The 25,360-nt window shown below is 50.6% G+C and overlaps 1 protein-coding gene across 3 annotated transcripts in view; it reads right to left on the reverse strand.

Annotated features, from left to right (window-relative positions):
- The window catches only part of CROCC2 (ciliary rootlet coiled-coil, rootletin family member 2), a 139,662-nt gene that overhangs the window by 87,376 nt on the left and 26,926 nt on the right, over positions 1 to 25,360 (reverse strand). For 2 of the 3 annotated variants that reach the window (XM_039486946.1, XM_039486944.1), the window contains exons 4-15: positions 19,541 to 19,714; positions 18,254 to 18,337; positions 16,073 to 16,179; positions 13,020 to 13,185; positions 12,213 to 12,319; positions 10,319 to 10,546; positions 8,490 to 8,586; positions 8,263 to 8,352; positions 6,298 to 6,513; positions 4,786 to 4,985; positions 3,060 to 3,242; positions 2,458 to 2,602 (exon numbers count right to left, since the gene is read on the reverse strand). In XM_039486946.1, coding sequence (XP_039342880.1) covers positions 2,458 to 2,602; positions 3,060 to 3,242; positions 4,786 to 4,985; positions 6,298 to 6,513; positions 8,263 to 8,352; positions 8,490 to 8,586; positions 10,319 to 10,546; positions 12,213 to 12,319; positions 13,020 to 13,185; positions 16,073 to 16,179; positions 18,254 to 18,337; positions 19,541 to 19,714 — 1,797 coding nt within the window. The remainder of the gene's footprint in view (positions 1 to 2,457; positions 2,603 to 3,059; positions 3,243 to 4,785; positions 4,986 to 6,297; positions 6,514 to 8,262; positions 8,353 to 8,489; positions 8,587 to 10,318; positions 10,547 to 12,212; positions 12,320 to 13,019; positions 13,186 to 16,072; positions 16,180 to 18,253; positions 18,338 to 19,540; positions 19,715 to 25,360) is intronic. The other variant, XM_039486945.1, reaches the window with a different exon arrangement.

Consider the following 25,360-nt stretch of genomic DNA (forward strand, 5'->3'; position numbering starts at 1 on the left):
ACAGTGAGGTAAAACCTTCCTTGTCCCCGAGATTCAGGCGCCTCTGCTCCACTCTAGTGATGAACTGAGGCACAGTGCAAGGAAGTCTCTGGCCTGGGCTCTGCAATTCACGCTAGGGTTGAAGCACTGATATCAGAAGGGTTTGGGATGCTCTGAGTTCATCTGGTGGGAAGCTAGTGGTTAGGCTGCTACAGCTGCAGATCCCACTATGTGGTTCATAGGGAGCAGACCCGGGCAATCTGTGAGCCAAATCCCACAGTCCATCCTCACGCAAAACTCCCATTGAACTCACCCCAATGAGTGCCCAATGCCTCCTGCAACTCATGTCCCCACAACAGGGTACATCCCGATGGGGGCTGAACAGTGCCAGTTCGGACTGGGATGCTACAGCTTTCTGGTCTTTGCAAGGCTGTATCAAATACTAACAAGATTTGTTCCCAGGTTCCTACTGTCACTGTGGAGCCTCTGAAATTCTCAGCCAGGCCAATGGCTACTGATACATTAACGAGAATTCCTCCTGGGGGCTTGCCTCCCATGCCAGCTGTGCCACACTTGAACCCTATAGCTCATTTCACCCACAGACAAGACCAGCACATGGGTGCCAGACTCCTTCGCTAGCCCGGCCACTGTTACTAAGTGCCATAAGTTAGACCTGCACATGCTTCCTGACGGACCCTTTGGGTAAGGTCCACTCTGCTGGGTCAGCAAGCAATCCAGCAGACTGCACCTACAGTGATGGGGCACGGTACTTCAGCCCCTGCAAAGGAATTGTTGACAGCAAGCTCTATATGATGTTACTCATCTGGGGTTAGGACATTTCTAAAAAGCTCTCCCACCCATTCTACCCTCAGCTCACTGCTAGTTGCTCTCTAGGATTTCCTAGAAGAGCGAACACTATTGAGTGAGACAGGGAAACCCTTCTTTCCTGGGAAAAAAAACATGTTCCCCAGTCGGGACATCCCCCACCCCACTGAAGGTGAAGTGTGATCTGACACAGTTGTTGCAAGCCAGTGCTATTATTATGTGGCAAGGAATATACTAGTTTGGAAAAGTTAGTACCTCTGAAAATGCTGCCTAACAGAATTATTGGTGCATGGATTTAGCTCTGGGCAGATAATTCTGCTATTGTCATAGGGATGGCTGCTGCTCAGTAGTTATTCACTGGAGCCCAGTTTAACACCCACTGACTTCAACAGGCATTGAGTCATGCCTGTGGTGGGCATGTTATTTCCAAGCAAAGAAATGAACTTGTAACACATTTTCCATTTTGAAATATCAGCTCCTAATGATGTCATGCCATGCACTGGCATCTCACCCACCACTCTCCCAGAGCCCTGTCCTCCCAGCCCCTATGGCTGTGTGAGAAACTAATGCCAATGGACAAGGACTTTGCGCCTCCTGCTTGCCATACAACTCAGCCGGTGTCACTCCCGCCTTCAGGCTGGAAGACTGGGTGGGATTCCAACATAGCCTCAGTGACTTCAGAGTAGGGCGGAACCTATTCATTTAGGTTCCAAAAAATCAGAAAAAAAATTGTTTTGGGTTGACCCAAAAATGAAATTTTTTTGACAAAAAGAAAAGTGGGGGGAAAAATTCATTTCTGGTCAAATGAAACATTTCATTTGCATTTTGAATGTTTCACATTTTTTAATCTTTTAAAAATTAAATTGAACAAAATTTCTCAGTGAAAACTCAGTTCAAACAATCAAAATGTTTCGCTTCAAAAATGTTGAAACAAAATATTTCAACTTTTTCAAAAGGAAATATTTCAAGCCCAAGCAATTCAGCGTCGCTGACACAAATCTGCAAATCATTTTGGCGTCAGCAAATCTGCATTTTTTTTTCTGAAACAAGTTTCAGACAAAAAACCCATCTGGTTCTACTTAGGAGCCCAAGTCTCACTGAAAGGAAATGGGACTCCTACTCCTAAAGCAGGTGGGTGGTTTGAAAATCCCACTTCCATGGATTCAGGTCTCCTACTAGGATTTGGGTTCATGGTCTGTGCTGATAATGCGGTTCAGAGACAGAGTGATGCTTCGCCGTCAGAGATGCTGTCGTTCATACCAGACACATTAGCATTCCATCAGTCACGTTCTAGTGGGAATCCAGGTGGGAAGTAAGGATCCACTGGCATTTTCCCACTGGAGATGGGATCACAGGTTGATGACCCCAGGCCCAGGGCTCTCTGGGTGATAAGTTACAGCTGTTCTGTTTGCCTGCCGGCCACGGCCTGGCAATAGGATCTAGCTCATCACTTCTAAGTGCTTTTGGAAAAGCTGAGCATGAACAGTGCGGTACAAACCCAAACTCGGTTCCCCAGAGGAGGTGAACTGACAGGAGAAGTAACAGTGGGGTAGATGAGGAAAAATGCCTTTGGTAAGGGAACACACTGGCCTGTGAAGTGCATGAAACAGCTGATTGCTAGCCAAGCTCCTAGGACACCATCGCCATTCTTACTTTAGACAGAGCACAGCTTACACATTCCTTCTCATTCTCCAGCACGTCCTTCTCCAGGATGGCCTGGTTCAAGGACTCCTTTACCACCACCAGCTCCTTCTTCAAGGCTGAGGTCTTCTCTTCTAACTGCTCCAGGGACCTCTGCCTACAGGAGTCATGCAAAAGGGAGGAAAATGATTTCTCCAGCGAAGTCTAGGGCCTTACTTCTCCGCTGGCCTGCGCCATTTGCCACGCGAGCGCTGTGTGGCTGTGAACGCTGCCACTCTGATCTGGGAGGAGTTTACGCTTCCTTCGCATCGTTGTAAATGACTAGCTGGGCTTACTCCCCCATAGCAATGAAACCTACAGTCATGTACATTGTGAGCAGCTCCCCAGCCACGCCTGCTTCACTGCTACCTTTCAGTCAAGGCTGAGCCCCAGTCCTGCATCACTTCAGTGTCAGGTGGGCATGGCTCCAAGTGGGTTCCCTACCAGGGGGATGCTGGGCCATCTCCCCTAGCACTGTCCATTACATCAGCGTGGAGTGGGGAATCAGCACCCTCTCCGCCTAGCAGGACTGCCCTGCATGCCATAGTAATGTGGGCAGATGTGAGGCACCTCACCCTTGCTCCAGCTCCTTTCTCACTCTCTCCCGCTCCTTTGCCAGCTCCTCCTTCTGCTCCTCCAGGAGGCTTTGCTGCCTCTGCAGCTCCATGGTGCGTGTCCTCAGCCTTTCCACCTCCAGATGGGAGGAGTCCACCTGCTCGCTCAGAGTTCCCACCATGGCCTCTCTGGTCTCCTTCTCCCTGAGGGGGGGGAAGGGAAACTGTGAGTCACCAATCTGGCCCTGTGATAATGTCACCCACATCGATGGTGGGCCTCTCTGCCCCCCCAGTGGCTGGACCAAGTAAGAGTCCTGGATTCCCCTGCTGCTTCCAGACCAACGGTGTTAGAAGCTCAGCACAGGCTAGCCCCACGAGTAATTACCCAGAACCCTGGGCAGGCCTGTACAATGTGTGCTGCTGCAGCTTTGCACCTTTGTACCTGAGCAGCATGGGGATGTCTGCTCGACTGCTGTCACACCCCATTATTGCAGTGAAGACATCCCCTTGGATTTAGGTTCAATCCCAGCTGATAACACATCCACGGGCCCGTGACACTGACACAGAATTAAATGTTGGAACAATCAGCATCCACCAGTTTCACCCTGGAAAAAAGGTTGGTGCACAAGCCAGACATAAGAGAATGATGCATCCCAGCACTGCACAGAGCTGCCGTTTCTCCGAGATCCAGGATTGGTGAGGTTTCTGGGCTCCCCAGAACAAAGGAAGAACCTACAGAAACATCCTTATGTCTCAGCTCTGTTGTGCAGATCGCTCTGAGTACCCAACACAACGAAACCATGCAGGGTAACTTTGTTGAAACATCCTGGTTTCAATCTCTTTGCTCTTCCCATCAGGAATTTCAGTGGCATGACTATTCTGAACCTTCTCTTACGGGCTGGTGACCAGAGGAGGCAGGTGGGAGGGTCTGCGAGGATGCAACATCTGGTGGAGTCACATCTGCAGCCCCAGTCCTCAGACTGGAAGCTCCTCAGAACCTTCTGCTTGCATGGAGGACAGGACTCATTCTCCTCTCTGCCTGCTCACCAGTGCATGTCTGTATACATGATTGGGTCTCATTACCTATGTCTCCTTAAAATGGAGAGCTGCTCACAAATGGATGTTGAAACGTGTTTCACAAATTAATCTGAAATTTTCCTTTTTTGTCAAAAACAAAGAACAAAAATGATGTCTTTGTTTTGTTTTTTGAAGCAGGAAGCTGAGGTTTTGATGTTGGAGGTTTTTCCCCTTTCTCTCCCCTTTTTCCCCATATGGGGAAAAGGAGAGAAGGGGAAAGGAAGAAATCAAAAGCCCCAAAGCTGAAATAACTGGATTTTGTTGGTTAAAAACCCAGAAGATTAATAAAAGAAAACAAAACTTTTCCGTGAAAATGTTAATTTCCAAAGACAGCCATATTTTTGTCCAATAAAAGTTTGGAGCAAAATGTTTAGACCAGCTCCAGTAATATGAGCAGTCTGAGTGAGCCCAAAATGCCAGAGACCTGCAATGGGCCGGTTCCCTTTTGCTTGGACTGAGACTCCAAAGGCTGAACATCTGCAGGGGTTGTTTAATCCTGAACACAGCACTATGGAGTGACACCCTTTCCAATCTGGACCATACCACAGGCTTGTCACGTGCATTACTCTTGGGGGTGGAAGAGTGACTCCGTCCTCAGCCAGGCCACGCCAGGGGTATGGTGGCTCCTGACAGTAATTATTGATCCCCCGTATCCTGCTCCCATGTGCACCTGCTGAGAATCTCCACTGAGGATTTACAGTGCTGCAAGTCCCGCCTGCAATCCTGCAGGGCTCTGGCCAGCTCCTCACGCTCCTGCCTCTGCTCCTGCAGCTGCTGCTCTGCCACCTGCACCTCCTGCTGGCAATTGGACAGTTGCTTCCTGACGGCCCCCAGCATGTCCTGGGCGGACTCCAGTTGCAATTGCAATTCCTAGCCACAGAATGGAAAATAAGGCACAAGGGTAAAGAGCAAATTACACGCTGCTTTATATGGCACAGTGCATGCGCACACAGGGCCAGAGCCCAGCTATCCTGGTGAGTGAGTGAAAGGCAGATCCTGAGATGCAGGTACCTAACTTACTCAAGGCTGCATCACATGGCTTAAACTCAGCCCCCCCGACCCCTGAGCTAGCAGCTGTGCCTTGCTGACCTTCTCCCCTCCAAGGCCAGGCCTGATGCCACTTTCAAACCAGGCCCAAACAATAAGCTGCACTGGCTGAAGGGCTGCTCCATGGCTCCTCTTCACCCCTAGTAAGTCCCCCAGACCCTCCCCTGTGCCCCAGTGTTACATCCCCTCACCCTCACGGCATGGTGGTACAACCACTACCCTTCTATCTGGGGGCTCCATCACCACTCATGGGATAGCCCAGCCCCACCCAGCACACGCTCCCATCTCTGGGCTGGTGCTTCCCACTCCTGCTGCTCCAGGCAACAAGAGACTAGGGCTGGGGCTCACATGGAGATGCTGAGACAACCCTGGCTGGAGCCTTCAGGCTGAGGTCATCGGTGGCCTGCAAGGTGCTGTAAAGTAGACCCTCCTTGCATGTCTATTGACACCTGCCCCTGGTGCGAAAGGGAGTGGGGGCTGACGGAGCCACACACTCAGGAGCTGGGCCCAGTCTACTGTAACTGACACCTCTGTGCCCCATCTTCTGGCTCTCCACAGCCCCTTGGAGTGGCACCCTCATGGCTCTGGCCTTTCCTTTTCCTTCTCCATCTCATGCTCTCTCCTTTGGCGTGTTCCTTTGCTCCTCCCATGTTATTTGTCCCCCTGTCAGCACCTAAGCAGCACAAGGCCCCAAGCAGGTTCTCTTATCTGGAGAGACGCTCCTGAGCTCCCCAGTTTCCCTTGTGGGTGGTTCTGTGGGTGAACATAGGGAAGTTGGAGATGACAAGGAATTGCAGGTCAATATGCCTGGTCCACTACTAAAGGCTGTGGCTGGCCAGTCCATCCAGCACAGTAACGACACTCCAAGAAATCATGTCTACGCTCATTCCCTTCATGCCTGCCCTTCCGTTAGCTGTTGATCCTGCCCTCCCAGCCCCCGCCTCTGAGACTGACGGAGCTGCCTCTCCTCTTTTCATCCCCCCCAGACGTTTTGGGATGCAGCCGTCCACTGGATGCAATGCCATCACTTTGCTCCTCAGGGAAACCAGCCCCAGTCTGTCGGCAGAGACTTCCTGGGATGCTGACTCTGAGTGGAATGAGAGGGGCTGCCCAGAGCTTGAGGCAGTGTCCTCACCTGCTCACGCTGCTGTCGCCTCTGGAGGGCACTCTGCACGGCTTGCAGCACAGCATCCTGGTGCAATGGGGAGTGGGCGCGGGACGGCGACGCCCGCCGGTGATGTGAAGAGCTAGAGCGCAAAGGGGAGGTTTGTCTGCCAAGGTCTTCTGCACCTGTCGCCCTCACACTGTCCAGTGAGAGGGGCCCTGCACTCTCAGCATCGGCCAGAGCCAGCTGGAGAGAGAAGGGTGGGGGGTTAATCCCAACAAAGCCAAACTGCCGTTATCTTCTGCGCTCAACCTCCCAGCTATACTGGAGCAACCCAGCCACCACTGCCAAGTGGGAGGCCTGAAATGAGGCCCCGAGTGCCGAGAACCCCCATTCCTGCTGACAGCTGCGGGAGCTGAGGATGCTCAGTATTTCTGAATGGGAGGACCTCAAAGCTATTTAAACCCAGATCGCTATTGTAGACATCTCCGTGCTGACCTAGGCACTAACCAGCCTAATTTGGTTCTGACATGAGCACTTGCGGCCTACAGAAGGACCTGGTCCAGGAAAGCACATAAGCATGTGCTGAACTTTAAGTACATGAAGTCAATGACCTTAAAGTGAAGCATGTGCTGAAATGGTTTCCTGCATCAGGCCCTATGTAATTAGTGCCCAGCTCTTGGGGCTCCACATTTGAAAATGTTGACCTTGGCTACACCATCAGGAAATGCACTTTAGCCCCAAAACAAACACAAGCGGTGAAGAGAACTGTGCACCCAAACCAGGAGCAACGTTAGTGTCCAGTGCACATGGAGATAAGAGATTCTGCATCCCCAATTGCCAACCTAACCGCGCTCTCAGCACCCGATCACGAGACACGCTGAGCATCTGCAACTCCCAGTAACATCCATAGTCCGGAGGCCCTCAGTTAGGCACACAATTGTACATGCATAAAGTCATCTGTAGCTTTGCTAGATGGGCAGCTCAAAATAATAATGCCTAGTTCTTTTCATTCAGAGATTTCAAATCACTTTCCCAAGGAGATTAGTATCATTATCTCCATTGTATAGATGGGGAAACTGAGGCTGAGAATGAGACAGGGACTTGCCCAAGGTCTCCCAACCAGTCAGTGGCAAAGCTAGGAATAGAAGCCAGGTCTTCTGAGTCCTAGTCCAGTGCTTTATGCACTAGGCAACACTGCCTCATAGAGTTCCTATGCTAGGGTTCCATGGACAGCTGTTGAAATTGTGACTGGTGCCTGCATAAGAGCGTCAGTACGATGGCCCCAATTCAGCAAAGTCATTAAATACCAGTGCAGTCAATGGGACTTAAGCCCACGCTTAAGTGCTTTGCTGAATCACGGCCTATTGTTACAAAAGCAAGCACCAGCTCTAGAAACGAGACTGACAATCAGAGCCTGAAGAGCTGTGGAACGACATAGTGCATGCATCAGATTAACAACAGCATGAGCTGAGCACCAGATGGGAGGCCTGATTTCAGACAATCACTGAGTCAAATTTCAGAAGAACAAAGTGTACAATAACAGAACCTGTACTAACAACTCTGCTCTAGTGCCTTCTCTTAGATACCTGACATACTCCTTTCCGACACATGGGTAAGCAAAGAACCTGTACCATCAACTAGACTGTTGTTTTTAATACACAATTAGTCATCAAATTTCCACTATTGAGCCATATGGTCTGAATCACCAAATTAAAACCATTCACAATATAGACATAAGGGGCCCTTACTGGATTTAGTTCTCTATTTATCTAAGGTACACATGGCTCCCATTACTGTAGTAGCTGAGCAACCTTTTGAAACAGGGCATCCACATTTTACAGATGGGGAACTGAAGCACAGAGAGGCTAAGTGACTTGTCCATGGTCACCTAGGAAGTCTATGGCACAGCAGGGACTTGAATGCAGATCTTCCAAGTCCAAGGCGAGTGCCTTAGCCACATCCTTGCACTTTGCTGTGAGTGAAATAGCACACCTGTGTGATGCTGTTCATGATTCGCTGCAAAGATTCACTTTCATCTTTCAGGTCCTGCACCTCCAGTAGCTCTCCAGTTTTAATGATTTCCTGTGTTCAAAGAGAAGTGGTTTCTTAGTGATGAACATACAGAAAGATCAGAGAAAGAGAGAGAGAGAGAGTGTGTGTGTGTGTGTGTGCGTGTGAGATTGACTAATTGAGAGAGAGGAGTTTGTGGATATGTGTACCAGTTTCTGAATGTCCAGTTTTAGAGCAGAGATGGTCTTCTCTTTCTTTGCATTCTGTTCTTTAAGTTTCTGTCCTAAAGCAGTCAGTTCTGTTATCCTGAAAGATACAAGCCGGGCACAGAGAGCAGGTTGAGCAGAGTGAAGAAAGCACCAGGGGCTCAATGGCAAAGCTGACATTTCCCCAGCACCTTTCAGTCCCTCCAGGGCATTCAGAGACAGTTCAATGCAGAGAACAGCTGCTCGTACACGACAAGATCTACACACAGGAACTGGATGGATGGGGTGAACACCTGACACATTTCAGAGGTAATGACCTGAACCCAAGAGGCACCCAGCCAGGAGAATCGTTGAGCGATAGGAAGGGAGGGTGGAATGAGGAGAGTTAAAGCTTTACACAGCTGGGAAATTTGTCACTGATTTACCATAATTCTGCTGAACAACAACCTCCTGGGCCACAGAATGCTATTTCCAGGGTATCTACTGTGTCATTTCCAGGAACATGAGAAGAAGTGTGTTAAATATTCCATGGTGTTTACTGAGTTATTTTTCTAGCACATTTCTCAACATCAATATCAGAGGAATAAGAAGAAGCTGCAGCCAATATCATTCTTCACTCTCTTTCCCTAAGCTTGGGAGCCCTGGCCTGGCTGGCTGAGAATGGGAGGGGAACGTTGTCTCAAAGGCCCCAACCCCACAATTTGTTGGGCGTGGGTAGGCTTCTGTGCTAGCATAGAGCCATCCATTGGCTTTAGCAGCGTTCCACACGAGCTTTGGGTCAGTTGCAGGATTGGGCCCAACACCTTTCAGTCTTAGGCTTCCCCTCAGAGCTCCACTGGTGATCCCAACCCTGACCTGGATACAAAACCCACTCCTGACTGGACAGCTGTCCCCCTGGGGCTCTGCAGTCGGGGAGGGCTCTGCAGTCATCCAGATCAGCTCTGGCTTTCAGCTTCTAACCAATGGATTAGGGGTGTTTATTTTCTCTAGTTTGGGGCCTTTTACTTCTTAGAAAACACTTCTGTGGGTTTAATCTGTTCGTGGCTGCATCACTTTGAGCAGAAGTCGGGTTCCATTAATGCATCACAACCTGTCTACCTAGGTATAGTGGTTATATGGCCCTCTTAGCCTCTGCAAGTTCACCTTGGGTCCCCAAAACATGCCATTGAAAGAGGGGGAGGGGATGAGATGGCATCCTGTCACTGACTTGTTTCCTGGGTCTAACCTAGTGATCAGCATCTCAGAAGAATCCTTGACAGACCAGTGGCATTATTTACATGCAGAGTGCAGCCAAGATCACTCCCACGCCTGCCTGCAGCGTGAACCGCTGCCCCCCTTCCCCTTTCAATCTGTGTTGGTTATTTAAAACAACAGGATGATGAAAACAACAGGATCAAAGGAGGGTTTGGTGTTTGATTTTAGTTAAAGTCAGTCCCAGGCGCTCCACCATGCCCCTGAAGTGGAACCCCTCCTGCCCTGGGCAGAGCACCTTTTCCTTGGGTGAGAGGAGATTTTGCTTTCTGAACTCAGATCCTCAGTTGGTCTAAATCAGCCCAGCCCCCTGGGTCCCACTGACATCAATGATGCTAAAAGAACTGACACCAACCGATGACTGGGCATTTTAGCTTCAACAGAGCTATGCTGATTTACACCCGCTGGGGAGCTGATCCATGAGCTTCAATGGAGTTATGCCAATTTACATCAGCTCTGCAGCTGGCCATTCCTTGGAAGCTCTTAGGAAAAGCCAGAGGCAGGGAGCCGGAACACGACCCCAGTTGGAGACCTCTCCAAGGATTACCCCATTGGCTCACTAGGTCCCATCACATCTTCACCTGGAGTTCAGCTCTACTTTCTCGCCATCCCAGCGACTCTGGAGCTGAATCATCTCCCAGACCTTCTCCCGAAGCTGCTGCTCCAAGCGTGCCCTCTGCAGAGCCTGCTTCTCCAGTGAGCAAGCTGCGCCACTCTCGGACAGACGCAGGTTCGAGTCCAGGTTCAGGCAGGCAGTCTGAAGGCGGCGTGCAGTCCTTGCCATGTCTTTCTGGGTCTCAGCCAGGCCTCTGGCAACAAGAGAGAAATCGCCCCATGTGAAGAATCACACAGAAATCCTTGTGGTTTTAGAGAGCGTCACCTGAAAGCCCAGCCAGGGCTCCTAGCACCCAGCCAGCCAACAGCTGTCTGAGCCTCCTCCCAGAAACTACCAGGGCCCCAGCAATGGAAACCTACTCAGGACAGCCTGGCATGACTCACTTCCTGGGGGCACCAGATCCAGTGCCTCTCCTTTGGAAGCTCAATCCCCTGTCTGGCTGTTGTGACGTTATTAATATGAACTGTGACCATATAGATCATTGTTGCAACCAAGGTCCTATAGTGGCACCAAATATTGTACAAAGGAGGTCACGTAAGGTGTCCATGAAAAGGTTATGGTTTGCTGGTTATGATGATGCTATCTGTATGCATGTATCATTTTTGTATTTAAAGTTATAAGTATTGGCTCTATACTCTCTGTATGTCAAACTTGTGCTACGCTTCTGGGTGACACCCCAGACAATTTGGCGTCAGCACTGCCTAGCCTGCTTGATAGCCAATTAAGGACCATCAGCTATACAACTGACCCACTGAAAGAAGCAGATACACCTTGTGACTCAGCAAGGCATGCAGGGACATGCCTATGGACAGAACTCTAAGGTTTTTCCATGCCATGTGATGGACATCTTGTCTTTGGAACAAAGCAAGCACAAGTCACATGGCAAAAGGACTATAAAAGGCAGCTGCATCATCTCAATTTTGTCTTCAATCCTACTTCTTACCTCTGGAGGAACTTTGCTACAAACTGAAGCTCTGAACAAAGGATTGAATGACCCATCCAAGTTGTGGATATACTCCAGAGACTTGATTTGAGCCTGCAGCTTATTCCATCACTGCTACAGGCCTGAACCAAGAACTTTGCCATTGCTGTATGTAATTGATTCCAGTTAACCAATTTTAACTCTCATCTATATTTCTTTCTTTTTATGAATAAACCTTTAGATTTTAGATTCTAAAGGATTGGCAGCAGTGTGATTTGTGGGTAAGGTCTAATTGGTATATTGATCTGGTCCTGGGGCTTGGTCCTTTGGGATTGAGAGAACCCTTTTTCTTTTATTGGATTATTGGTTTTCATAGCCATTCATCCTCATAAGGAGCGGTGCTGGTGGTGATACAAGGGAACTGGAGTATCTGAGGGAATTGCTTGTATGACTTCTAGTTAGCCAGTGGGGTATAACCAAAGTCCTCTCTGTTTGGCTGGTTTGGTTTGCCTTAATAGTAAAGGAACTCCAGCTTTGGGCTGTTACTGCCCTGCTCTAAACAATTTGTCCTGAGCTGATACTCTCAGTAGTGTTCCACCCGAGGCCGCATCATTACCGCTGTGCAGCTATCATCCTGGGAACTTGCTGCAGAGATCATGCCTAGTTGGCACAGGCACTTTCTGACTTTGCTTAGGTCAGCTGAGAGATCCAAGGACCCTCTGGCTGTGGTTAGCTGGTATCGTTCCTCTTTGGCAGTCCCCGGGATCAGATTTACATACCCTCTAGAGGGGATTCAGGTTAGGGCCCTGTTACTCAGAGCCGGCGCTGGAACCAGCTATCGAGATCCACACACTCGTCATCTTCCTGCTTCCACCTATAGGGCCATCAGGGATAGCGGGGAAATCTCCCAGCAGAACATCGCCCAGGCAGTACTCACCGCTCTGCTGTGGCACGCAGCTCCGCCAAGTTACTGCGCAGCGTGGCAGCTTGGCGCCATAGCAGCAGGATCCCGCTGTGCTCATTGCTTAAGTATATGCCAGAGCTCTGAGGAAATAAGAGCAGAACATGATGGGTTGTGAGGGCAGAGGTGATGTCTCAGAATTCAGGAGTTTACCAAGGGAGCATCATGGCTGAGGCCCAGGCTCCATCACATCCCTTCTGCAGCCTAACTCGGTGTGTGTGCACCCCCATGGCACACTTAACTGAGGTTTCCATTGAGTTGTCAGCAGTGACGTCCAGCCCCCTTTCCCGAGTGGATACAGTTAATGGAGAACCCTGCAAGGTGTACGCGCCGTTCCATCTTCCCCCCAATGTACATCACTTTGTATTTATCAGCACTGTTTTTCATCCCCCATTGCGCTGCCCACTCCCCTGGCTTCTTCAGGTCTCTCTGACGTTGCTCTCTGCTCCTCACTGCCCTAAATAACTGCATGTCATCTGCAGACTGTGTCCCTCACTGGTCTGCACCCCCCGCCAAGTCATTAATACATCTATTAAACTGCACTGGCTCTAGAACAGAACGTTCAGCTCTCAGCTCCAGGGAAGTCACCCTCTTTGAACCACCCTGCTGTGTTTAAGCTAGACTAGTACCAGGCTACATGGGCAGATTTAGAAATGGAGCTGGTGTAAATCGGCACAGCTCCATTGACGTCAGGGGGCCAGACCCCCAGCTGGTCTAAACTGGCATCACTCCCTGAAGTCAACAATAAAAAAACAAACCACAATGCCCAGCAGAAGAACTCACCCCCCTGCTGTTGCCCCACTGGGATGCTCTCTGCTCTAGCTCGCCTCTCAGCCTGTGCAGGTCTGATGTTGCCTTCTCCAGCTCCCCAGCCAGTCTCTGATTGGAGCATTTCATCTGGTCCAGCTGTTCCCGCAGCAGCATGTTCATCTGGGAAAGGCTGGTGCTCCTAGGGCAGAACAAGCCAGACATTGGTTTCCTCAGCACTGCAGCACTGGCACTAGAGGGCAGCTCCGATCTCCAGGTACTCCCTGTGCTCCAGCAATCCTGCCCCAGTAGAAGGAACACCCTCTCCTGCGTGGGACACTCCGTCTCCAGGCTCAGTCCATTGGACATTTACCCCCCTATGGAAGGAGATGAAGAGAATAGTCTCCATGCCTTGGATTCTGATCTCCAGAGCACAGCTGTGTGGCATGTGCTGCTCCAGCAACAGACCATCCTTCAGAAGCAAAGGTGTGGCGACGCCAAACCTATTTCACTGCACTTACCGTTCCAGGCCCTTTGAGTGGGCCTGAGCTAATGGCCACACAGTCAGAGGACATCAGGCAATAATAATGCTTAGCACCTGTATAGAGCACTGCATTTCTCAAAGCACTGTATGAACGTTAACACATTGCTCCTCCCTTCAGCCCTGGGAAGTAGGGAATGATCATCCCCATCTCATTATGAGAATTAATTTCTTTGGGCTACAATTGAGAAACACCATCCCCTGCTCAGGGGCCTGTATACAAATATTACACTATTCGTAGAACTAAATGGAGTGGCCACAGCTCAGACAACGACCCAACTTGGGATCCCTCAGCTAGCCCAAGAGCTGCGTCCTCACAGATGTATAGACACTGAGGCCAGATGGGAGCGTCGTGCTATCTAATCTAACTCTTGCAGAGCACAGGCCTGAGCAGCTCACACAGTGATTCCTGTAGCAAGCCCACGACTTCCGGTTGAGCTAGAGCACATTTTTAGAAAGACATCTTTATCCTCAAGTGCCTGAGGAAAGAGCCGGGCTCTGCAGTGGGCCTGAGAGGCTCACAGATCCTGACTCCGCGGGGCCAAGGAAGGAGCACATTCTGGAGCTGAGGTCAGAACACCCTGCCTGCAGCACCTTTCCAACGGGACCCATCTCTGCACATCCCACAAGCAGCAGTATGACATGAGGAAAGCAGTCGCCCCAAACCGCCCATCAGCATGGGGAGAGCAGTCACCCCAAACCTCCCATCAGCACAGGGAGAGCAGTCAGATGTCACCCCAAACCCTGCATCAGCATGGGGAGAAGAGTCAGCTTTCACCCCAAACAAACATCGGCATGGGGACAGCAGTCAGCGGTCACCCCAAACCCTGCCTGGGCACGGGGACAGCAGTCATCCCAAACCTCGCATCCACATGGGGACAGCGGTCAGTGGTCACCCCAAACTCCAGATCCTCACAGGGACACCAGTCATGGGTTATCCTAAACCCAACATCAGCAGGGGGACTGACGTCAGCGGCACCCTGAACCCCACTCTGGCATGGGGAGAGAAGTCACCCCAAACCCCACATTGGCACAGAGACAACTATCACTCCAAACCCCGTATACGTTTAAATCAATGCCTTGAAGTCGTTTCCGAAAGCAGCAGGGAACAGGGCAGACCTCAGGCCCCCTGCGCTATGTGTCTGCAGCATGACACACCCCATTTATGAATGGGTAACCACATCCTGTGCTGGCTCATGCTTCCCAATGCTCTCTAGGTGCCTCCTCCAGCTGCTAAACTCTCTCATCTTAGGATCCCCCAGGACCTCCCTTCTGCCACCTCCCACCAGCAGCCCATCCAAACTCCACCCAGGGAACCTTGCTACAGCCCCACCACAGACACAACCCCACATCTTGATGGGTCCCAGCAAGAAACCACAGGTAGATCTGGGATCCTGGGTGAAAACACACTGAGAAAGGCGGTACTTGAGCATGGTGCCTAGTAGGAATATGCGCAGGACTGGCCCCCACAATGCCTCCAAAACAGCCACTACTTCATCTCCTAGTTTCTGAAGATGAGCCCTTTGATAGCTGGAGATTACAAGGCAGCAGGTGGTAGAAAGGGATCTCAGTGGGTGCTGGCTGATGGATCTGGTTGGAGACTGTTGTATGTGTGGGGGTATTTCTGAACAGCAACCCCCCATCATTTGCGTTTGCTGGGTGACTCAGCTCCCTGGGCAAGATCACAGCAGGGCTGAGTCACAGACAACAACAACCTCCCCAGCCGCTTTGCAGTGTAGGAGGAGAGGAAAGACACATGTGAGTGTATCCGTCTGCTGCAGAGAATAGCAAAGAGCTAAGAATTGAGCAAAGAAATCAAAGCACCACGCTGCACCACATGGCCAGGCTCTGAAATCTCAAACTGAAAACATGTTGCACACCTGCATCCAAAATTACAGCTAGGGCTGGAGAGTTCAAGGGACAGCTAATGGGATACAGAGCCTGTTGCCTCCAGGTCCCCAGTTCAAATCCAGCTCAGGCGACTGCAAGCTGTTACCATCAGAGGGCAGTTGAGTAACACCCAGCTCTATGCAATGCTCTAGTGCAGCGGTTCTCAAACTTTAGCAACCCGAGGACTCCCATTTTGATTTAAAAATTTTCACAGACCCCCAAGTCGGCTTCTAATTTTCGCCCGGGGTGTTCAACCCCCATTCAGCCCCAGGCCCTGCCCCCACTCCACCCGAGGTTCCACCCTGCCCCACCTCTCCCCACCCCTGCTCCACCCCTGCCCCTCCTCTTCCCGCCCCGTCCCCCGAGCGCAGCCTATCCCTGCTCCTTCCCTTCCCTTCCCTCCCAGTGCCTCCTGCATGCCATGGAACAGCAGTTCAGCAGCATGCAGGAAGCACTGAGAGGGAGGGGGGAGTTGATCAGCGGGGCTGGTGATCCCAGACATGACTTGTGGACCCCTGGAGTACCCTCACAGATCCCCAGGGCCCCACAGATCCCAGTCTGAGAACCGCTGCTCTAGTGTAACCTGCTCTCTCCCTTCCTTTGTACAAGGGATAACGAGGACCCCCAGGTGCTCCTTGGACACAGATGACAGCCTCACCTCTGCTGCTCCTCCTCCAGGCGGATAAGAGTGTTCTCCAGTTCTGTGCTGTGGTCGTGCTCTGAGCCGCACAGGCGGGATTCTGTGGACTCCAGCCGAGTCTGCAGCTGGGAGAGAGGAATGACACATCAAAAGGGCAAGGAGAGGGAGCAGAATGGCTCCCAGAGGACAAAGAACTTTACGCAGGACAGACAGAAACAAACTGATAAACAGACACAAACCAACAGACAAATGGAAAAGAACCAGTAGCTGGTACAACCAGAGACCTTCCATGAGACAGAGAACACCAGTTCTGGTCCTTAAAGCCGGGGGCTGTGCCTCCCAGCCAACTGGGCCACCTTGGATAGACTGTTACCTGCATTTACAGGGAGCCAGAGTCATTTATTTAAGGTCTTTTCTTCCCAAAGCTGCATTCAGAGTCCATTCCAGATAAATGCAAAGAGCCAGATTCTCAGCTGGTGTAAATAGGCATACCTCAACTGAAATCAGTTAAGCTAAACCGATTTACACCAGGTGAGGATCTGCCCCAGAAACCCCTGACTGGACTCTGGGGCTCCCATTTCTGCCCCCATGTCACTGGGACTTAATGCTGTGATGCTGCCTGTAATTAATGATTTAGAGGGTGGCATGGATTGCACCCTCAGCAAGTTTGCAGATGACACTAAACTGGGAGGAGTGGTAGATACGCTGGAGGGTAGGGATAGGATACAGAGGGACCTAGACAAATTAGAGGGTTGGGCCAAAAGAAATCTGATGAGGTTCAACAAGAACAAGTGCAGAGTCATGCACTTAGGAAGGAAGAATCACATGCACTGCCAGACTAGGGACTGAGTGGCTGGGCAGCAGTTCTGCAGAAAAGGACTTGGGGGTTACAGTGGATGAGAAGCTGAATACGAGTCGACAGTGTGCCCTTGTTGCCAAGAAGGCTAACGGCATTTTGGGCTGTATAAGTAGGAGCATTGCAAGCAGATTGAGGAATGTGATCATTCCCCTCTATTCGGCACTGGTGAGGCCTCATCTGGAGTACTGTGTCCAGTTTTGGGCCCCACACTACAAGAAGGATGTGGAAAAATTGGAAAGAGTCCAGCGGAAGGCAACAAAAATGATTAGGGAGCTGGAGCACATGACTTATGAGGAGAGGCTGAGGGAACTGGGATTATTTAGTCTGCAGAAGAGAAGAATGAGGGAGGATTTGATAGCTGCTTTCAACTACCTGAAGGGAGGTTCCAAAGAGGATGGATCTAGACTGTTCTTAGTGGTACCAGATGACAGAACAAGGAGTAATGGTCTCAAGTTGCAGTGGGGGAGGTTTAGGTTGGATATTAAGAAAAACTTTTTCACTAGGAGGGTGGTGAAGCACTGGAATGGGTTACCTAGGGAGGTGGTGGAATCTCCATTTTTAGAGGTTTTTAAGGTCAGGCTTGACAAAGCCCTGGCTGGGATGATTTAGCTGGGGATTGGTCCTGCTTTGAGCAGGGGGTTGGACTAGATGACCCCCTGAGGTCCCTTCCAACCCTGATATTCTATGATTCTATGATATGCTGGGGACTGACCATATTTCCCATTTTCCAAAAGGGAGAAAGGGAACACATCCAATCCTGCAGCTTTCTTGTGTTTCCATGGGCCACCACAGGGCCGTGCTGTGATCTCTTTCCTTCTTCCAGAACTCCTGGAGAAATGCTGAGAAAGGCCCAGTCCAGCAGCACTCCTTGGGGAATGGTGAGTCCCAGAGCAGAGTGACTTGCTGTGTGCTGTCTCCTCTGCGGGTTGCAATCCCCTTCTCTCGCAGATCTCAAATGCACAGGGCTTTGTGGTTTTCAAACTGCAGTGAAATCCCATTGTCACCCATCCCGCTCTGCACTGCCCTGTCTGAAGTGCTTGGGCTGTTTGCTCGAAAGATGGTGATGGGATCCGGTTGTCACGCCACCACACCAGGCTGCTTGGAAAGCCCCTAGAACCTTTTCAACTATATCCACTTTTACTAAGAGAACCATATACAAAGGGGCATTTGCAACAGCTGTTTTGTTAGGTGAGGCTGACTGCCAAAAGAACACAGAAATTAAACACAAAGGCATGATGAGATACTACTATGCAAATTTCTTGCAAAGTTCAGAGTAAAACCATTGCATGATTTGTCATACCATTTTTCTGCATTGCCAGGACAATGAAAGCTGTACTGACCATCTGTTTCTGGTGCTTGGATTCAGATGTTTTCTCTAGCAGCTGTTGCTCCAGCTCCCCACATCTTTTCTTATACTGTAGTACCTAGGCCGAGGGGCAGAAAGGAGAATTGGGGGAAGGGAATGAAAGATTTAGAAAAAACAGAAAATGAGAGCGAGAAAAGAGGGCAAGAGAAGCCTGGATTAAGATAATTAGTTGGAGCATTACAGGCACTCAGGGTAAAATGATCACCCATGGGGCTACTACTCTGTCAATCCATGACGCTTACTGCTGACAGAGGGTCAGATTCAATGCCCACTAACATCAACATCACTCCACTGACTTCAGTGGGCTTTGGATCATGCCTTTAATGCAATATGAAACTGTCACCTGGAAGACAGGAGAGGCATCTTAATGTGACATAGAATCCAGTCCCACACAGCCGAGCAGAGTGCCAAGCAAACTCTGTCTCAGAAATGCATATTCCCTTCCTAAAGTTGTAGCAGGGCAGGGGGTTACCCAGAGGTGCAGTGTGTGTGTGGGGGGGTGGGTGGGTTATCAAGACGTATACGGGGGAGGTGGGGGGGCAGTTAGCCAGAGGTGCAACAGGGGTGAGGAAGGTTGCCCAGAGGTGCAGTTGGGGGGTGGTTGCCCAGAGGTGAAATGGGAGGGGTTATCCAGCGGTGCAACAGGGGTCAGGGAGGTTGCCCAGAGGTGCATTGGGGGGTGGGGTGGGTTATCCAGAGGTGCAGTGGAGGGGGGGTTGCCCAGATGTGCAATGGGAGCAGGAGGGGTTACCCACAGGTGCAGCAGGGGTGGGGAAGGTTGCCCAGAGGTGCAGTGGGGTGGGTTACCCAGAGGTGCAGTGGGAGTAGGAGGGATTACCCAGAAGTGCACCAGGGTGGGGAAGGTTGCCCAGTGGTTCAGTGGAGGGGTTTGCCCAGAGGTGCAATGGGGGTGTTACCCAGAGGTGCAACAAGGTGGGGGGTTTCTCAGAGGTGCAGTGGGGTGGAAGTTGCCCAGAGGTAAGGCTGCCTTGTTCATAACACTAACAGAAATTAAGAGTATGATGCACATCCCTTCCTGCTCCTTCCTTGCCCAACACGTGCCTGTGTCACAGCCTGGACATTCAGCAGACTGAGCCTAGCGCCCAGGTGGTGTGAATTGGGGTGGCACCACAGCTACCCCATTCAGACCAGATACCCAAAGCAATGGCTGGGCAAGCTAGACAGTCAGTTTTTTCTGTGCCCCATCCTAGGTACCCTGTAGTTTGCACACTGAGAGGCTGGCACGGGTTCAGGTACTTACCTTGTTCTGGAGCCTCTGGACCAGCTGAGCCTGGCGCTGCTGCCCCTCCTGATAGGCCTGCAGCTTGCACTTGTACGCCTTCTCGTCATCCTCGAACCGCTGCCTCAGCTCCATGAGGGCCAGGCTACCATCCCCTTCCCGCTGGGCTGCTTCCACCTGCAGCGCCTTCTCCAGCTGGAAAAGCAGAGACGCCCGAGAACTGAGCTCTGCTCTGCCCTTGGCAGCCCCCACAGCAGAAGGAGAGGCAGCAGCACATGGGTAGACACTTTGTGCGAGCCACGTGAATAATAAACCCCTCCAGGGGGCAGCAGGGATAGGAAGGAAACAGCCAGAGTTGTGTGCACTCCCTCCCGGTGCAGGCCTGGTCCCTACCACAGGTAGCCATCCTCAGTCTCGGTCTTTGATTCAAGGAGCTCCCCTGGGCCTCAGACACTGCATGGTCTCCCCACCCTGGTGCAAGGCAGGTGGCTTCCTCTTGCAGAGCTCTGGGGGTAGGATTCACTGGTGCAGCTGGCTGGTCGACCTGTGTTGGCTCCTTTAATCCTCTGGCTGAACCCTCCGCAAGGGTCTAGCACACCATCCCCCCACTCCCTGCTCTTCTGCAGCAGGAGAGAAGGCCAAACTCTCCCCTCCCCCAGCCATTCCAGTACTAGCACTCCCCAAACTGCCACTCTTGCAGGGAGCTGGAGAACAGCCTCTTTACAGTTGGTCTTTGCTGAGGACCAGGGAATGATGGTTGCGAGGAATTCAGCCAGAGACGGGCAGTGCTGTAATTCAGAGGACTGCAATAGCCATGAAATGATACTAGTAATAATAATAATTCTTAGCCTCTCTGTAGTGCATCTCTCTGTAGAGCTCCAAGATGGGTTCATGTCACTATCTCCATTCCACAGGCAGAGCCATGTGAACTTACGGGACTTGCCTAAGGCCACTCACCAAGCCACTGGCAGAGTTGAGCTCAGAACTCAGGTCTCCTGACAACTCTCCAGCTCAGATCCCTCACCCTATTCCAATCTCTGTATCTGCCCACATGAATACATGCGGCACTATTAACAACCAGGAATTTCCTGCATGCCTAGTCTCTGGCATCAGAATGTTTCCCTTGCATGTGGCCAGAACAACATGGCTACTCCTTGCTGAGCTATTAGCAAAGTGTTTCACACTCAGACACAGCAGACTTGGGGGGGTTTAGATTTCAAGGTGCCCTGCAAGGGGTAAGGAAAGCATAAGCCATGTGCAGAACATGTGCGGCCTGACCTGTGGGAGGCAGGAACTGAGCTGGGTTCTTTTTTTTACCACCACAGAGCAGGAGATTTTTAGAAAAATACATCATAAAGCAAGACCCTTTGGTGCTGACCATAATGCTACTACTACAAACTTTCCAAGTAGGCACCATGGAGTAACCAGCAGTAATTTCCTGAAACACTCAGCCTCTCCTATCGGCTAGCCTCATGCAACAGCTGAGTTTGACGATGTGTGTGTGTAATAGTGGTATTCTGGGGCATTTCATACAGTGATTCATGACTCTGGGGAACCTATAAAGGTAATGAGATCCATTTAGAACCATTTAAGTGCTGAAAGCCCCTTCTGCTTTGCTATGGGGGCATCAACACACTAAGGCCCTGAGCTTGCAAACACTTTCCCACAGTGGGACCACTCATAGGCATAAAGGTACTTCATGTGCCAAAGGGTGTGGCTTCACTGCAGAGTTAGCCCAGGCCATCTGCACCCATGTTACAGAGGTGAAGCATAGGGGAACATGTGGGGTCAAATGCCCCTTCAGATTGGCCTGCTGGGGGGTGAGAGGAGGGAGAGGGGCTCTGTCCTCCTGCTGTGCCTGCCTCTGACATGCTCAGCCCGTCTCAGGTGGGGAGTGGAGGTGGCAGAAGCAGCCGTTTCTCAAGCTGGCTACTCTGGGTCGCTGCTCCATGCGCGGCTGCCTGAGAGCCTGGCTGGGCCCAGCTGCTAGGGACAGGGGACTAGTGAGCTGGAATCCCCTCCCCCCCACAAGCATGTTTCCGGCTTGCTCAGCTGAGGTCCCTGGTAGCCGGGCCCGCTCCCCACCTGGGCCTGGCTGCCAGGGAGAGCGACCAAATGTGCTGGGGGGACGCAGCAGGAGAAGGACAGAGCCCCCATTTCCCTCCCCCACAGGTACAATGGGGTGAGGAGAGCATGGCGGCCCTGTGCTGGGCGCAGAGCGGGGGTCTCTGGGCAGAGGAGACATGTGGGGCAGTCACATGTCCTCCCCTTTAGATTGCCCCTTCCCCCCAGTATAGGGAGGCAAAAGTCGTCTATAGGGCAGGTGTGAGCAGCCACACTCTGGTTACTGGGTCCTCACTGGTGCTTGGCTCCCGTGGGTGTTGCTCGGACTGCTGGGGCACAGCCCATGGTTGTTAGTATTGCACTAAGCTGAGTGGCTCTATGATTGCTTCCCATGTCTGTCGTACTGGGCACACAGGGGGAATTCATAGAATATCAGGGTTGGAAGGCACCTTGGGAGGTCATCTAGTCCAACCCCCTGCTCAAAGCAGGACCAATCCCCAGCTAAATCATCCCAGCCAGGGCTTTGTAAAGCCGAGCCATAAAAACCTCTAAGGATGAAGATTCCACCACCTCCCTAGGTAACCCATTCCAGTGCTTCGCCACCCTCCTAGTGAAATAGTTTTTCCTAATATCCAACCTAAACCTCCCCTACTGCAACTTGAGATCATTATGGCTTGTTCTGTCATCTGCCACCACTGAGAACAGCCGAGCTATATCCTCTGTGGGAACCCCCCTTCAGGTAGTTGAAGGCTGCTATCAAATCCCCCCTCACACTTCTCTTCTGCAGACTAAATAACCCCAGTTCTCTCAGTCTTTCCTTGTAAGTCATGTGCCCCAGCCCCCTGATCATTTTCATTGCCCTCCGCTGGACTCTCTCCAATTTGTCCACATCCCTTCTGTAGTGGGGGGACCAAAACTGGACGCAATACTCCATGTGTGGCCTGACCAGTGTCAAATAGAGGGGAATGATCATGTCTCTCAATCTGCTGGCAATGCCCCTACTTATACAGCCCAAAATGCCATTGGCCTTCTTGGCAATGAGGGCACACTGCTGACTCATATCCAGCTTCTCATCCACTGTAATCCCCAGATCCTTTTCTGCAGAACTGCTGCTTAGCCAGTCGGTCCCCAGCCTGTAGCGGTACATGGGATTCTTCCTTCCTAAGTGCAGGACTCTGCACTTGTCCTTGTTGAACCTCATCAGATTTCTTTTGGCCCAATCCTCCAATTTGTCTAGGTCACTCTGGACCCTATCCCTACCCTCCAGCGTATCTACCTCTCCCCCCAGCTTAGTGTCATCTGCGAACTTGCTGAGGGTGCAATTCATCCCATCATCCAGATCACTAATAAAGATGTTGAACAAAACCAGCACCAGGACCAACCTCTGGGGCACTCCGCTTGATACTGGCTGCCAACTAGACATAGAGCCATTGATCACTACCCGTTGAGCCCGACAATCTAGCCAGCTTTCTATCCACCCTATAGTCCATTCATCCAGCTCATACTTTTTTAACTTGCTAGCACGAATACTATGGGAGACCGTATCAAAAGCTTTGCTAAAGTCAACATATATCACATCCACCGCTTTCCCCATATCCACAGAGCCAGTTATCTCATCATAGAAGGCAATCAGGTTGGTCAGGCATGATTTGCCCTTGGTGAATCCATGTTGGCTGTTCCTGATCACCTTCCTCTCCTCCAAGTGCTTCAAAATGGATTCCTTGAGTACCTGCTCCATGATTTTGCCAGGGACTGAAGTGTGGCTGACCCGTCTGTAGTTCCCCAGGTTCTCTTTCTTCCTTTTTTAAAATATGGGCACTATATTTGCCTATTTCCAATAGTCCGGGACCCCTCACCCCCAATCACCATGAGTTTTCAAAGATAATGGCCAATGGCTCTGCAATCACATCAGCCAACTCCCTCAGCACCCTCGGATCCATTAGATCTGGACCCATGGACTTGTGTACATCCAGCTTTTCTAAATAGTTCTTTCAGCACTGAGGGCTGCTCACCTCCTCCCCATACTGTGCTGCCCAGTACAGCAGTCTGGGTGTTGACCGTGTCTGTGAAGACCTAGGCAAAAAAAGCATTGAGTACTTCAGTTTTTTCCACATCATCTGTCACTATGTTGCCTCCCCCACTCAGTAAGGGTCCCACACTTTCCCTGACCTTCTTCTTGTTGCTAACATACCTGTAGAAACCCTTCTTGTTACCCTTCACATCCCTTGCTAGCTCAACTCCAATTGTGCCTTGGCCTTCCTGATTACACCCCTGCATGCTCTAGTAATATTTTTATACTCCTCCCTAGACATCTGTTCAAATTTCCACTTTTTGTAAGCTTCCTTTTTGAGTTTAAGCTCACCGAAGATTTCACTGTTAAGCCAAGCTGGTCGCCTGCCATATTTGCCATACTTTCTTCATTTCAGGATGGTTTGTTCCTGCACCCTCAATAAGGCTTCTTTAAAATACAGCCAGCTCTCCTAGACTCCTTGCCCCCTCATATTAGCTTCCCAGGGTATCCTGCCCATCAGTTCCCTCAGGGAGTCAAAGTCTGGTTTTCTGAAGTCCAGGGTCTGTATTTTGCTACTTTCCTTTCTTCCTTTTGTCAGGATCCTGAACTCAACCATCTCATGGTCACTGCTACCTAGGTTGCCACCCATTTCTACTTTCCCATATTGTGGGAAGGCACTGAAGGACTGTCATCGCTCTGAGGGATTTAGCCTGCATCCTTGCTGCAAAGTGGGTGGCTATCACAGTGAAAACAGCATATGGCCTTGTCATAAACATACAGCTAAGGGTAGCATAAAATCCCTCTTTCCCTGTAAAGGGTTAATTCCTCTTTTACCTGTAAAGGGTTAAGAAGCTCAGATAACCTGGGTGGCACCTGACGAAAAGGACCAATAAGGGGAGAAGATACTTTCAAATCTGTAGGGGAAGGTTTTTTGTCTGTGTCTCCCAGAGTCAACAAGAAAACAGGGCAGGGAAAATACATCTCCCTAAGCCACAGCTGAACTAAGCATCTGGTCTTGCTAAAATAGTACATAATAGCAAAGAAATGCGTTCGATTACCTCTTGTTTTAGCTTGCGAATTTTCCCTGTGCTAAGAGGGAGGTTTATCCCTGTTTTTGTAACTTTAAAGTTTTGCCTAGAGGGGAAATCCTCTGTGTTTTTGAGTCTTTTGTTATTCTGTAAAGTACTTACCACCCTGATTTTACAGAGGTGATTCTTTTACCTTTTCTTTAATTAAAATTCTTCTTTTAAGAACCCGATTGGTGTTTCATTTTTCTTAAGATCCAAGGGTTTGGGTCTGTGTTCACCTGTACCAATTGGTGAGGATATTATTCTCAAGCCTTCCCCAGGAAAGGGGGTGTGGAGCTTGGGGGAATATTTTTGGGGGAATAGGACTCCAAGTGGTCCTTTCCCTGATTCTTTGTCTAAATCACTTGGTGGTGGCAGCGTACTGTTCAAGCAAGGTGGAATTTGTGCCTTGGGAAAGTTTTTAACCTAAGCTGGTAAAAATAAGCTTAGGGGGTTCAGAGTGGGGAAGGAACCCTGACAGGTCTCTACAAATAATCCAGCCAGGCCGGCCAGTCTGGGCTGAAAGCACCACAAAATGGGTGACAGGTTTGTGTGGGTGGAAGGGTGCAGAGTTAGGGGCTGTACAAACCAACCCTGTAGTGCAGACAATGTTTGCAGTGTCTCCTGTTTATTAGTGCCTTGCGCATGCTGCTGTACAGACACTGAGGAGCTGATGATTTATACGTTATTTGTTGTTAT

The sequence above is a fragment of the Mauremys reevesii genome, linkage group 9 (genome assembly GCF_016161935.1).
Source record: "Mauremys reevesii isolate NIE-2019 linkage group 9, ASM1616193v1, whole genome shotgun sequence".
In the NCBI taxonomy this organism is placed as follows: Eukaryota; Metazoa; Chordata; order Testudines; family Geoemydidae; genus Mauremys; species Mauremys reevesii.